The sequence below is a fragment of the Simochromis diagramma genome, unplaced genomic scaffold (assembly GCF_900408965.1).
Source record: "Simochromis diagramma unplaced genomic scaffold, fSimDia1.1 OVJJ01000348.1, whole genome shotgun sequence".
Taxonomy (NCBI): Eukaryota; Metazoa; Chordata; class Actinopteri; order Cichliformes; family Cichlidae; genus Simochromis; species Simochromis diagramma.
Window position 1 is genome coordinate 1,185,504 of NW_024386755.1, and position 16,058 is coordinate 1,201,561.

The window sequence follows — 16,058 nt, forward strand, 5'->3', positions numbered from 1 at the left end:
AACTTGGGGCCCCAAGGCGCCGAGGCCCCTGATATTTTGTCACACTCCTCCAGCTCTGCAAACACGAGCCAATATTGCCGGTAAAGCAGCTCTGCCTTCAGTGATAATGAGCTCTCCGTCCTCTAAGATAGTGCAGAGTGGACCGGTGCCAGATTCCCTTGAGGTGTTTGAGCACTGGACGACTTCTGACACCAACAGGACAGCAGCTTAGGTCCAGAGTGCACTTTCTACTAACTAATAGACAACCCTTAATTCAGAGTTGATTAAATGAAAATGTAATGATGTCCAAGGGGAAACGCAATAATCACAGCAGCAGAGAATGAGGTAGCAAAGAAGAGGGGGGCAAATCAGGCATAGTCGAGTAAGTTAGTTTCAAAAATTTACAGTGTGTAAAGCATAAAAGCATATAGTGATTAAAAATGCTGCAGGCCTACTATATGGAGTGCTGAAGATCATAAAAGTAATTTATTATGCTAAACAGTGGTGATTAGCCAGAAAATAAACTAATAAAGAAACAGCACTGCACTCACACTATCCATTAGTTTGCATCCATTAGTTTTAAATGTCCCCCACCTCACCCCCCTTCAAGAAGACAGAGTTCCTCCTGATCGTAAATCTACCTCTTAAAAGTCTAATGTGACACCGAGATGCATATTTAGCTAACAGTTTAGCGCAGTAATTAGCGTTTGGGAGCGCTATGCCTCTGCCAAGTTCCATCCGCCCAACATCTGTTCCTCACCTGCCTCCGGGGGCCAGTGCTCTTCCACCTCGTCCCCTCTCCCCCATCCCGCTCCACCGCCCATCTTTGCCTCGCTGTAGGTGGCAAAACACTTATCAGGTCTGGAGTGAAGTGATAGATAGAAAGGAAAAGAATGGGAAAAAAATGACAGGTCTGTTGGCAGCTGGAACCACTCACAGTGTTCTTTTGAGACTTAAGAGAGGGCCCCCCCCCCCCCCCACTCCACCCGCCCCCCCACACACACACACACCTCCTGCGGTCACCTTGACCCTTCTCCCTGCCTCTCCCCTTCAGCTACAATTAAATCATGAAGGAGCACGTCGGGCCACCCAGCCTCGACGGTGGGCGTGCGCACCATCAGCATATCTTCAGCATATTCGCCCTGATGGGAAGCTTCTGCACTTGCCTGTGTGTATTGGATTTATTTCTCGCTCCAGCGGTGATGGATTTTCCATTTTCCTGTTTTGTGTGGTGGTGGCGCACTGTCGAGAGAAGCCTCACGTCAAGACTGTTGCATCTCCTGTCACTCGCCGTCTCACACCGTTTGCTCGGTGCCATTTTATGATTTTGCTCTTGCCGGCAAGCCGTGCTTCTCCATGACATGGGGGCCCATTTAAGTCTGATAAGTCATTGTTCAGACAATACAGAAAAGGGAAGGGGGGGGGGGGGGGTGTCCTTTACAGTAACCAAACAATGTTGACATCTCCCAACCCTTTCAATTCTCTTACTTTCTGCCCTCTTTTTTCCCTCCGTCTGCTCTTTCTTCATCTTCCTTCGCCTATAGCTTGTCTGCAGGCAAATTGTCATCTCAGAGCCCCTGCCCCTAACGGGAAGGGAGGGGGCGGGAGAGTTGGGTGTGGGCGGGGTGAGGTGGCAGGGATTATGACAGAAGCAGGATGAAGGGGGGCAGAAAATAAAGTTGCTCTTATCAGAATTTGCCAGGAGCAATGTGCACACAAAGCTGCTTGGGAATCCAATTTAGTCCTTGCTGTTAGTTTAAGTGATATCAGCGCAATTAGCCGTCACAGGTCAGAGTGTGAGACCAGCACGTTAAGTGATTTCCTGAAATCCCACCAGTGGAAGCACAAGAGGATGTCAGTTCTAGAAGTTAAGAAGAAAAAGAAAGCGTTCCGACCCCACAAATGGACCGCTTCTTTATACGCTCCTGCTAATAAATGTCAGCCTTCTCTCGCCTCTTTTGTTTTGCTCTTGTCAGCTGCTCACTCTGGATTTAAATGGATTTTCTTGCTCTATATCTCGCTACAAGGGTGACTTTGAGCTGTTTTAGTTTTGCTTGAGCCCCTGTGTAACTCAATTGCGCTTAATGTTGCTTTTGGGTGCACTACTAAGAATGGCTCCATGTTGGGTGGAGAAACGGTGGGAATGTCCTTGGTGTTTCTCACAAGAGCAATTAGACACTAAGTACGAAGGGGCATTGGCGGGATTGCGAGTTTGATCTATTTATAAATGCTCCAGTGTGACTTTCTAATGCTTTTTGCTTTGCCTGTATGTTTCGTTGTGCACCTGTGAAGGAGCAATAGGAATAACCCAAGGTGACCAAGAAGTAAATGTTAGGGTTTGTTTTGTCCAGCTTTTATTCAGCCACAATACAGTTTAGATCAAATAAAGTTTAAATTAAAGAATTTCTTTTAAGCGAGGTGTTAAACCTTACCATGGAATTAACTGTACTTCTTACACTTTGAATAGCGTTCTCACATCATTTGAGCAACATTTACAATATTAAGAAAACGTAACAAAGCTACATCAGGAATATTGCTGTACAACACAAAGGAACCTGTAAAACACAGTCCTAAAGAACTTTCTGTCTTCTGTTTAAGGACAGGTATGTTACTTAACCCTCTGAGGTCTAAGTTATCGAGATACCACAAACTTCTTGTTGTTTCACAGCAAGTAGGTCTTGGGTTTGAATCTGCTATCTGACTGGAGCTTTTTTCTGTGGAATGTATGTTCAGTCTCAGTTGTATGGTTCTTTTTGTTTAAGGGGGACAGCCAATCACAAGTAAGTTGGCTTAAAGAGAAAGAAGCCTGGGCTTGTTTCAGACTGTGACTGAATAGAGAGCGGAACAAGCAATATAAAATAAATCTGTATTTTTATTAACTATAAATCTGTATAAACTCTACTAGAGATCAAGAATCCAAATATAGAGTTGAAAATAACATAACGGGTTTACACTTTGCTAAATTTCTAAATTAAGAGAGTGTAGAGTCTTACAAATGAGCCTGTGATTGTTAGTGTAGAGCATTTTAACTTTATTCATGAACTTTCTCAGGGAGGAGTGGGCTAGACCTTTTTTTTATATAATTCCCAAATAAAAATCATGAGGTTTTAGTAATCTGCTTGCTTTACATTTTTATTATTCTTTCCAGTATGTCACCACGTATGTATTCTCTGCACTGGTATCTTTCTCAAGGATGATGCTGAGAGCATGTGTGAAACAGTTACAACTGTTATTTCTCCTCCACTGCAGATAGGGACAAAGAGCAGCGCAGAGCAGATATGAATATCGCAACAATATCTCTTACAGTGGCTGCTGGTGGAAATAAATAGCTCAGCAATATTCCCAGAAACCATGTGTTTCTTCTGTGCAATACAATTAAGAGTTGGACCCACAGGAACATCCATAAATGTTAAATTAAGTCAGCATTTCTTTCCTACAATGTTAGAGTAATCTGATTGTGAAAATGAGTTAGTTGGCAGGTAGGTTGTTCCAAGCATCTTGGAGAACCTGCCACACACTGGCTTCATAATGTCAATATCAAGGCTCTGTGGGGGTCGGCCATCTGTAGCGGGGCTCCTTCTGAAGTTTAGGGTCATGTCACGCTGCAGACTGAATCTGGGACCAGTCAGGAGCTCTCTGGTGGGTTTGCATGATGGATAAGAACATTTCAGGCATCTAGTAAAGGCAAATGTTTTTCTTGAACTTCCTCTCCCCAAAAAAGCTTTTTGTTTGCTTAATTTACACACAGAATTCTGTCTAGCTGGTTTCTGTGTGACAGACACTGATTAAATCTGACCTCATCTTTCCTTTTCCTTCTCTCTTCTCTACCACCCTGCTCTCTAGGAGAGATCTGTGCATTCAACATACATGGGCTGGACGCACCGTTCGAGGCAGTGGTGCTGAACGGTACGTCCGGTGAGGGCCAGCTGAGGGCACGGGGCCTGGTGGACTGCGAGTTACAGAAGGAATACACCTTCATCATTCAAGCTCATGACTGCGGGTCGGGCCCTGGGGGCATCGAGGGCAAGAAGTCCCACAAGTGAGTAAAACAGACAATGGGGTTTGAATAAAGCAGGCTTTGCGAAGGTGGACAGAATGCACTGACACGAAAATACCACCAACTGCAAGGCCTAGACAATTAAATAAACAAAACCCGAGTTAATAATGTATGTCAAGTGCTTGGGCTACATTGTGTAAGGCTACAAAGTAGAAAAGAATGAATTATTCATGAAGACAATGTCTAAACTCACATTATCAGCTATCCTAGAGGACGGTGGAGCTTTGGAAAGACTAACGAAGACAACTAGTCGGCTTTATATAACTGTGAATATATATATACAGTGGAACCCTGGCTTACGAAGACCCCATTTAACGAAAAAGTTATTAAGGCACTTAATATTTCTGCCCTGTGGTATGGCAAAATGCCCGCATAACAAAATAGATAAAATAGAAAAAAAAATTCAATTAAATTCCATAATGTTATATACATGTACACGTACGTATGTATGCATGCATACGTATGCTTTCTTTAACCTCCGCCACCTCCTCCTCCACCAAGAACTTCGTCTTCAGCCAGTATTGCCTCACTCAAAAAGCAATGGAAAAAGGGGCTTCGACTTACGAAAATTTTGACTTACGAAAGACCCTCTGGAACGAATTAATTCCATAAGTCGGGGTTCCACTGTGTATATATATATATATATATATATATATATATATATATATATATATATATATATATATAATTGTAATATATGTGTGTGTGTGTGTGTGTGACAACTAAAATGTGCGTCCACATGTTTTGGATGGTCCAAAAATGAGACTATCGGCAGTAAGTTCCTACTTTATTCTCAAAATGCTAAGAAGCACCTCTGCAGCTTATGTCAGTAGCAGCTCTGCCCTTCAGCAACATGGATACAGCTCTGTACCTTCATGTCTTGAGGCCCATATACACAGAAAGACAGTTATTTACATATGTTTGGTTCTATTTAATCAAGTATTCTAGAAAATTATTGCAGTCTAAGTTTATTTGAATGTGTATTTTGTAAATTTACCAGATGGTTTAGGGGCATCAGCTTAGTAAATATGTTCTATGACTTATGTCTTTTATGCATCAGTAAAGCAGCCCGCCCCCCTTCTTTAGTGGGATGTTATTATTCATTGTAATTAGTAATGAAAAAAAAGAGAGCATCACAGATTATGTAGAAGACATCGAGTCTTTCAGTGAAAAGGTGTTAATGTAAAAGCTGATATACGCTTTTTAAATTGCACTTTAGATTGTGACCCAAACTGTGACCATTTCACAACCCTAAGTAAATACTTTTGTAGCCTAAGCCTAATCAAATAGCCCATTTTTGTTGCATAAAAAAAGCCAATTAGTGCATGAAAGTAAACAGCCACTAAAAGACCAATTAAAAAGCTCTTTGGAACAAAAATAAAATCTAAAATATGGGACTCAAACTTGTGTGATCATTGAAGTGAACAGCCCCAAAGCCTCGTTCTGTGAAGTTTTGTTTACCCACACTACAGCACCAGATTCAGACCTGAAAATGATTTTTTTTACAGAATGAGTCAAGTAAGCAAAATACTTCAATGATGCCAATGCAGCTATCATTACAAGAGCATTATGTAGTTATATTTATGAGGCCACTGTCATTGCTAATCATCAAAAGTCCATGGGTTGTATACCAGTTATAGAATTAAAGAAAAAGTACCTTGAGAAAATAAAATGATACTGTCTCGGGATTCATTATTTTAAAATGTATTGTGCTACATATTTTTTTTAGGGGTGGGGGGGCATCACAATGATGATGTAGATGTCTCAAAAACTCAAGTTCATGAATGAGATTGATAGACTTGGTGTTAAGGGAATACATTTGATGTTAGATTCTGTCTCTCTGCTTCTTCATCATGTACTCAGCCTGATCATCCTCACCGTATGTTCCTTTTTAACACCAGTTTATGTGTGTGTGGTAAACAGTGCGTGGAGTTGTGTTTGTGCAGCTTGTTTAAACTATGAAAATATATATTTAAAAAAACAAAGCTGCACCAAATCTACAAAAGAACCTGCTTGTTTTTCTTGACTGTGACCTGATTCCTCATGATAGACGATTGTTTGCATCTTCACCACTGAGTGCATCCCTCTTTACACATCTGATGCTCGGTGCTTGCGTCATTTTTAGGAGGCTATTAACTGCAAAGAAGGTGGCGTCGCCTGCAGTCTCCCTCTCAGACTGCCTACAGCGCCAACAACCTCCAGCTAGAAGTCAGGGCAAGACTGTATGCAGTCTGAGGCAAAGCACAGGGGAAAAAAGTGCTCAAATAACATGCTTATTAAATTTGTTTTTCTGAGCACAAAATAGGCATCAAATATAACTTTTTAAATCAAATTTTCTTTTCAAGTGTCGTTCTACTTGGAACAAAATGACGTTTCCTGCCAGCACAACAGTGCAGGTTATAAGAGAAAAAAAAATACAGTCAAAATTAAAGGGGATAAGTAAACCAAATTAGAGCAGACAAGGGAAAAAGCAAAGTGTGGAAATATGTGGAGTTCAGAGACATTTGAAATGTCAAGAAAAATGGGGCAAAAACAAGAACTCAGAAAAATTAAATTAGGTAAAAACTTACAAGTAGATATCTAGTCCACTTAAAACTAACTCCCTAGACATGGTGTTTATATTCATTACAGAAAATAAATAACCTTTATGTAGGACTCATTGATTATAATTCTGGCTTTAGACTGCACTGCTAGAGATTTGTAACATAATATTAAGTGAAGCTGAAGGGAAAAAAAGCTTGATATCTGTTTTTTGAGTCTGTCTCACACCTTTGTGAGCATTTATACTCGTGCTCTGGTCTATTTGCCAGTATGTGGCAAGTAAATTGCCAGAACACGTGTTGGAATTGAATTTTACTTTAAACAACAGCAACTACACCCAAAGAGGAACAGATATGCAGAAAAATACATTGCAACTAAATGTATCTGGGATTGAGCTGGGAAGACTGCATGCACTGGCAGAAGTCTGGCTATTGTGTTTGCAATGTAGGCAAACCTGACATATTTTCAACCGACAACACATTTCACATTTTCACATTGTTTCAAGGTAGAAGTCTTGCACAAAATAATATGTCATGGTATTTTTTACACCCTTTAATTACATATTAGTCCAATGGCACTCAACATATTTCTTTAGCTCTTCCTCCTCCAGCCTTCACTTGGTCTCAGCTTGATTCCAGAATGCTTTGAAAGCAACACCCACTTCATCTCTCCAAATACTGGTAGACTATACTTTAAAGAGTTGACCTGATAAAAACAATTTGTCACACTTGTTGGCTTTCCTGAAAGCAGCTTCTGCCTGAAATTGCTCTCAGTCCAGACACCTCCCTTTGTCCACTGTATAATGCACATCTCTCCTCACAGTCTCTCCACTCAGCTCCCACTCTCACCTCGGCCAACAACGCAGTCCAGCACAGAAATCTATCATTGTGTCAGTGCATTGACTGTTATTGTTGATCATTGTTATGAATAGCTCTAACATTCATTCAATGAAATTAATGAACAATGAATAAAAAAATTAAATGTTTTAATTTAAAATACCAGTATATGCCTCATATTTGTGACTCCAGTAGCCTACAGTCATGGACAGATTACGAGAGGATGAGGCACATCTACCCTTCTACACAAAACTAAAAACAACTACAAACAACACAATGTAATATGAACGTTACTGTAATTTTATTGCACAAAAAGACAAAAATGGATGATGGTGAGGTGCAAAATACAGGCTATAAGACAGTATTCTAAGTACTGAAGAACCAAAATGGATGTTAAAAGTGTACACCCACTCCAGAAAGGCATTCAAAGCCTGATTTTCAAACATCTCTTTGTCTTTGTTTTGGATCTTTGTCTGATAGTTTTGCATTTCTGGGTGATTGTTTTGTATGTCTGCAGTTGGTTTGAGTCTTGGTGTGGTTATTTTGCATCTTTGTGTGGTTATTTTGCATCTCTGCACAGTTGTTTCACATCTCTCTGTGGTTGTTTTGTATCTTTGTGTGATTGTTTTGGATCTTCTCTCACCCCAACCGGTCCCAGCAGATGGCCGCCCCTCCCTGAGCCTGGTTCTGCTGGAGTTTTCTTCCTGTTAAAAGGGAGTTTTTCCTCACCACTGTCGCCAAAGTGCTTGCTCATAGGGGGTCATATGATTGTTGGGTTTTTCTCTGTATCTATGAAGCGCCTTGAGGTGACTTTTGTTGTGATTTGGTGCTATATAAATAAAATTGAATTGAATTGAATAGAATCTTTGTGTGGTTGTTTTGCATCTCTGCGGTTGTTTTGCTTCTTTGTGTGGTTGTTTTGCCTCTTTGTGTGGTTGTTTTGCATCTTTGTGTGGTTATTTTGCATCTCTCTGTAGTTGTTTTGTATCTCTTTGTGGTTGTTTTGCATCTTTGAATGGTTGCTTTGCATGCCTGTGCGGTGGCTGTGTAGCTGTGTGGTTGTTTTCATCTCTGTGTGCTTGTTTTGCATTCCCGTCTCTGCCTTCACGCTGTTGATAATGTTTTACATCCCTCCTAAGCTCCCAGGCATTCTGTTATGTCACACTATTACTTTCTATCAACATAACTCACTGCCTGCTGTGACGTAGAAACAGTTTGGTTGGTACAGACAAGCTGATGCTGAAGGGGAAATGAATTTGGGAACACTTTAAATGGCCTGTCCTTTTGCTGGCAACTCTCAAAGGATGAGGCTGGCCTTTCACTGCACTGCTCACTTGCTTGCTCCGATTTACAAAGAAGCTAGCAGGGAAGAAGACGAATCTCTGCCTAAGGCTGTGCTTAAATTACACATGACACATCAACAGCACAGAGAGAAGGCAGTCAAGAAAATTAGCCGCTAAAGAGGACAGGGGAGGGGATCAGGAGTGACACAGGATGAGTTCAAACTCATCTTTCTACCCTCTATATATTCCTGCTCTGCTAACCACTGGCTGCTGCCCTACTTCTCCCTGTAGTATTTTTTTCCCCTGGCTGGCTGCAGCTCAGCCAGCGCTTGCTGTCAGACGCTGTCCTTCTTTCCGTCAGGCCTTCTCTCTTTGTTAAAGGCTGCCGTGTTTGAATATTTTGTTCCACTGCCTCTGCATTCACAAATGGATGCTCTCTCTGCTCTGGCTATACAAATCTGTCTCCCAGTGTGAGTTTTTTGCACACAAATGAGATGTTTCTTTCTTTTTCAAAATGCCATGTCAAACTTTGAATACATGCATCCTACAGAGCCAATAAAAATGCTACATTCCTCCGCATTTGACGACTTTGTCAAAAACCACCGAAACAGACATTTTTATAAACAACGACATTAATGACTCAAGTCAAAGCACCATTTTAAAGGATTCCCCAGAATTACTCTTCTTGCCACTGCCCTCAGATATATTTTACTTGGCTACTGCATTAGTCACTTGTCAGCAAAGTGCAAAGCTTGAATGAATTCACCTTAAACTCCTTGAGGCAGTTTCTGCTCAGGTCAGCTTTAAATGAAACACAAATTACACTATAGGGTTGACCTCTGTCAAATCTGAGCTGTGAAGTGTTCTCAGCCTTTGTTGCAAGGAGCCATAAATGTAATAAATGTCCATTTTGTGTCAATTGATTTAACACAATAATGATTCAGCTCAGGCATTAATGAAAAAGTCAAGCAGTGCTGATTTTTGAGAAAAATAAATGCATCTCATAAGCAGGAATGACTTAACCACACAGAAATGTCATTAACAAAGAAATCATTATGATGCATCTGCTGAGGCCACGTTGTAGCCGTAGGGCGGCTCATGTGGTAGAGCACGTTGTCAAGTAACTGCAGAGTTTGCAGTTTGATCTCCGGCACGTCCGCATGGAAAAGTGTCCTTGGGCGAAACACGGACACCCAAGTTGCACTTCCTGTGACATGCCAGTTGTTTCATGGCAGTTTTGGCTGTCATTTGGTGTGTGTGTGTGGTGTGTGTGTGTGTGTGTGTGTGGTGTGTGTGTGTGTGTGTGTGTGTGTGTGTGTGTGTGTGTGTGTGTGTGTGTGAATGAGAAACACATTAAAAAGCACTTTGTAGAACTGCTACATTAAAAGTGCAGCTGGTTACTTGACTAGCATGTAATGTAGGTGCTTTGGAGGCTGCAGGCTTTCAACTCTGACATAACATGCAGGAAAAAATCTCCAAACTTTATTCTGTATTACAGAACCAACATTTTGCAGACCAAGTTTTAGCAATTTGCTTTTTCAGACAGAAGTTTCCAAGGATAGAGTGCTTAGTGATCAAGCTAGCAATTTTGGTAAGAAACTACAGTCATAAACTATAAAGGTGCAATGCACAGACACACATATATGCTAAATGGTGCCTAGTGATAGAATATGAGAACTTCACTCAACATAACTGAAAGGTCTTGGCTGATGTGTTCCACGTAGCAAACCATATTTTTCAGATAACGCTGTTGAAAACACCAGGACCTCAAAGAATGTGAAAGTTGAAAAAGCAGAAACTATCCACAGAAACCAAAACATGTATGTAAACATTATAAAGGTAGTTGGGCATTTTAACAAAATAGTTCATGGAGACTCCCTTTTGCTGTCAGACTCGTGGCCATTAGAGCAAATGCAAGAAGGAGTTAGATGCAATTTTCAACATCTGAGGTTGCAGCTTGACTGTGACCCAAATTTTCTTTCTCTCCTTTCTCTCCATACCCAATATTTCTTGTATCATTGAAGGTTTTGTGTGGTTTTATGTTCTGACAAAAGAAATATGGTTATTATTCTAGATCTCTGCCGAGTAGAACTAAACAGCTGTAAAGTCAGCGTTTATTTAAACCCCCAGATTTATTGTTTTAGGGCTGATCGTTCCAACTTTTTAATCAGGAAGGGATCAAAAGTTACGTCTGAGATTTTTCTATAATCGTTAAGGGTAACTCATTATATGATTTTTTTCTTTTGCCGGTGCTCCTGTGAAACATTAAATAGAAAGCTCAGAAGTCACAGTTGCAGCTACAGATGTAAGCACTGAGCCTTTGGGATGGGCACACTTGAAATCCAACCAAGTTATAGCAATCATAAGCAACAGAAGACTAGAAGTTTGTCTATAAGGAGTATAGCTCGCCTTTTCCCGCTCCCCTCTCTTGACACAAAGTTGTGCCATTTCTACAGAGTAATTAGGCGTAGGGGACGTTTCACTGCCTTACAAAGCAAGTCATATTCATAATTCCTCCCAGGACTCACACCTAACCGTGACACGTGTATTTAACACTGGCCCAGGGGTTAAGAGCCTGGAGGCTGTCAAGAAGGGTAATACATTCACAAGGTTAGGTGTTCCTGGATGTGTGTGTTCATTTGTGTATGTGTTCAAAAGAAACTCTAGACTCAATGTAGACACACATATGTTTTCTCGTGTCCCTAAATAGCCACACATTCGCACACTGTGCTCGGCAGTACGGTAGTTATTAAAGTCATCATTAGAAGCCTGCATGTTCTAACCTCGCCGCATTTATGAAAAGCTAATTATCCAACTGAACAGCCAGCTGAAGGACAGCCACGCACGCCCACACACACAGACACACTCTCAAACCCCAAATGCCGAGACAAATTCACACTCATATACCTACATTTACATACAAATAAGGCAAACAGTGTAACTGGGGATAGATAGGCTGATTTTGCATCTCATAACCGACTCACAGATACTCTCCTAAAAGCACCTTTCAACATTAAAAAAAAAGAAAAAAAGGGAAGAAAGTCACTTCCTCGTGTGTGAAGAAGTGTGCCAAACGCTGTGCCTCGTTAGCATAAGCTGTCATGATAAATTTCTGCAGTGAGAAAACCAGGGGACTCCTCGCAGATACTGCCCTGTCAGTGCGTCGGCTCTTTATTCTACCAAGAATCTTAACTTCTCACTTGTCACACTTGATGCTAATATGAGTGAAACCTCATTCTGTCAAAACCTGTTAGTTGACGTGACTATTATTCCCACCAAGCCAAGAAAAAAAAAGAAAGAAAGAGAATACACATCTCGTGTAGAAATATGTTGTTTATCCTCAGCTCACAGATTGTAATGGGGGAATATATGCTACACGTTTCAATTATGAATTTGCACCAGCAGGAAGTGCGCCATCTGTGTTTGCCTGCATCGCTTACCAGACAAAAGAAAGTGAAACCTGTTCCTATCCACGATTCAAGCCACAGTCAGGTGTTAATACACATCCACTGACACTGAGGTGCTCGTCAGCAGAGTTAAGCAACAGGACATTCAGTCATAACTATTTTACTTTTTTATGTATTATATAGTTTTATTAAAATATGTTATTATACAATATTTGCACTACTTTGAGATCTGAGACCCAGATTTGGACCAAATGCTTAAAACATTGTTTTCAATTCATGGGCTTTAGATTAGTGAGAAAAAAGAGACGTGCATAATATGTAGTCTTCTATTTTAAATAGATTATTAACAGCTATAGTGGAAACTACTAAAAACAAACAAACACAATGTTATATAAATTCTATAAACTTTTATCAAGAAAAGAAGTAACATCAACAGGTATAATAAAGATGAAACAGAGAGAAGTGCTGGGAACACAACAAACAAAGAATGCAAACAGACGTTCTCTGAGATTCATTAAACTACCAGTTTTAGAAGACGTAACTTGGAAAACAAACCTGAGATACTGAGATACTTCTTGAGCACAGAAATGACATTTAATTATAGCACAAGTTCATAATCTCATTGCTGGATACATTGGGAAAAAACAATGCATATTACCTGTATGTTTTTTTTTATATGAAGCTATTTTGTAATATGTGTAATATATCGCATATACATAGATAGATAGATAGATAGATAGATAGATAGATAGATAGACAGATAGATAGATAGATAGATAGATAGATAGATAGTAATAGTAATGGCAGATATCTGGTGTATCTCAGTCTATTAGTCTACTTTTTTAATGTTGTGGCTTAGGTGTTTTTACATATGGGACATAAAACTGTTTATGACTTTGGCTTAGGTTGTAGTTCCAGTGACGACTCTATAAAGATTCCAGCTCTCTGGTTGTCTCTTTAAGCCGCCATCAGTCACAGGTTGGATCAATAGTATCACATGTGAAGTCAGGAGGATTGGCTCACGAAGCTGAAAACTGAACTGGATTACCTTGCAGCGAAATCACCTCCTATTGAGATTACGCCGGCCTCCGTGGAGTCTCTTGTGGCTGCTTCCGAGGAGGATTCTTGTCGATATGGAAATGCAATTTCCTTGCATAGTGCTGAAGTTACTATCCTGTGTTGTGTTGTGCATTGATCCCACTGCCATAGTTGGGGTTGTTTATTCCCATTCCGGTCTTGCACGAGGAATCTGACGATTCAGCCTCTCGACTAATTCTTGTCAAAGATTAATTGAGTCCTTTCCCTTTATGTTGGATGTTGACTTGTGTGTGTATTGGAAGCGTTCAATACTATCAGTCTGTTTGAGTGCCAGTGTTTATAAATAATGAGCACAGATGAATATGTAATAAGCTTTGAACAATGCTAACCTGACATTAACATGCATCGCCTGCCTTTAACATGCAGCTGGTATCTGATTGTGTCGGCGTATGGTTTAACTGGGTTGAAATCCCACCTGGCACTTAAATACATCTCAACTGCTTGGGATGCTTTTTATTTTCTGAGATACTTACATCATTGAAAAGAGACCGACTACTTCCTTTTATTAGATATACAGTGTTCTATGTAAATGAGACTGCATTCAGGCAACTGGGGTTATTAAGCAAAACAAAGTTACACAATTGTGTATTTTATGCATGCTGCGTTCAGTTCTAGAAGACTGATTAGATGCTGTTAGAAGCACTTTAAACTCTTTGGTCATTTACTACTTTTGATGTAGCTGTTTGAATGAAGAAAGTTAACAACAGGAGCATACTAATATTGTATTTTGATTAATTTTGAGGGAACATAGAGGAAGACTGATGCCCTCCATCATGTTGCTATTCAGGAATACTATTTCAGTCAGCACCATTACTGAAAAAAAGACTGAGATTTCCATGTGCAGTAATTTATATTTGGCAGCTTGGCTTTGTTCTGGGACCTACCTACCTTCCATGCGTGTACGTGGAATGCATAAGGTGGGGAGTGCTCACCTCTCTGTCCTTGTATGTGCATACATGGAGAGCTGGAGGCAGAGAGAACAACACCAAGACCCCAGCACAGAACGGCGTAGGCATCAAAGACGACCGTTATATTTAAGTCAGATACAGATCGAAAGGAGGAGCTGCGGTGGGGGTGGGTTGCATAGCAGCTAGCAGGTGCAAATCAGCTGTGGGCAGGTGAAAGCAGCTTAAGTAGCATGAGCTACATGAAAGAGCCAGTTGTAGGAGCAGAAAGGGGATCAGCTGCTGTGAGATGATATTTTTTCCAGATGTTCACAACATAACTAGTAACTCAAATATCAGAGATGGAATGAACTTTGTTGATTCAGTCTTTTCAGAAAATACCCCCAAAATATCATAAGTTTGTTCAAGTGTTAAATATATAACATCCATTATGAACATGTCTCAAAGGAGGAAAGTAAAGTAGAACCTTAGAGACTTCAGAGTGGGGAGGTCATGGTGCTGTGAGCCATCAACAAAATGTTGGCTTTGACAACAGGTCTATGCACAGATTGGTTTCTTTCAACAAGTTCTCATCCCTAGATGTCAAATACTGCCATTCTGTCAGATACCAGACATGTTTACCCTTAGCCTTGATCCACCAACCACAGCAAAATAAGAAGCGAAGAGATTATTTATTTATTTTTATAATAAAGAAGAAGAAAATACCCACTAGCACAGCAAAATAGGTGTATACTGATTTAAACTACTTTCAACTTTGCAATGAAAACAGGCAAGCAGTGGAAACAGTGACTGGGCTGAAAATATACAAGAGGCTTACCTATGCAACCAGAGCCTTGAATATTTCCTATGAAGGCAAGGTGTCACCTACAAACCTACTAACAATCTTTGTTTGCTGATGGAGATTAAGGCCCAAGCTTCTCAGACATGAGATGGTTTTCATGCAGTACTTAGTGCTTAGATGTTTTTCCATTTCTCATCCACTTGTTAAGTTTAGATAAAACCAAAACTACAACCTATTTAGGCACCAAAAATATACTTGGTTAGGTTTAGGAAGAGACTGTTCTTTAGTTGACATGATACTGGGAAAAAAACTCTGATAGCTACCTATTGCAGTTAAAAGTGGCTTCAAGGCATATTTGCAACTTCAATGAAATATACAGTACGCTAATCACTATATGTACTTCTGGGATCTCCCTTATTAACTAAGGGGTGGCAAAAGCAGGTTGATCTTAATTTGATTTAGCACAGTTTTTATGCCTGATGCAAGAATCCTATTTGTCTGGTGTTGGAAGCAGCACAAGTTCACTAACTTTTGCCCCTCTAAGGCTCTCTTTGTGTGTCCTACCATTCTCAAACCAGTGACCTTTCACATGCATGCCAGATGTGTTAACCAATTCAATTCAATTCAATTCAATTTTATTTATATAGCGCCAAATCATAACAAAAGTCGCCTCAAGGCGCTTCATAGATACAGAGAAACACCCAACAATCATATGACCCCCTATGAGCAAGCACTTTGGCGACCAGACTGTTTACTTTTTCCCAATTGCAAAAACGTCATTAAGTTAAGTTCATTTTTATTTACATTGTACTAAATCACAGCAACAGTCACTTCAAAGCCTTTATATTGTAATGTAAAGACCCTACAATAATACAAACCCCAAACAGTCAAGCACTTGGCGATAGTGGGAAGGTAAAACTCCCTTTTAACAGGAAGAAACCACCAGCAGAACCAGGCTCAGGGGGGGACGGTCATCTGTTGCGATTCCATGTGCTTTTCTGTTCTGTTGTACTTGTTATCTAAACAGTCAGATGACCTGTTGGAATGACAAACTGGGAAAGTGAAATTATTGCACTAGTGCTTTGTCAGCATTAAGGGAAACTGAAGGATGTCAAAATGCATTTTAGAGTAATAGGATTTACAAGTACAGTTGTTACTGTGTGTGTGTCCT

General features: G+C 40.3%; 1 protein-coding gene across 1 annotated transcript in view; it reads left to right on the plus strand.

Annotated features, from left to right (window-relative positions):
- LOC120729245 (calsyntenin-2-like) overlaps positions 1–16,058 on the plus strand; it is a 320,942-nt gene that overhangs the window by 178,159 nt on the left and 126,725 nt on the right. The window contains exon 3 of the mRNA XM_040024788.1: positions 3,823–4,018. Within this exon, the coding sequence (XP_039880722.1) occupies positions 3,823–4,018 (196 nt within the window). The remainder of the gene's footprint in view (positions 1–3,822; positions 4,019–16,058) is intronic.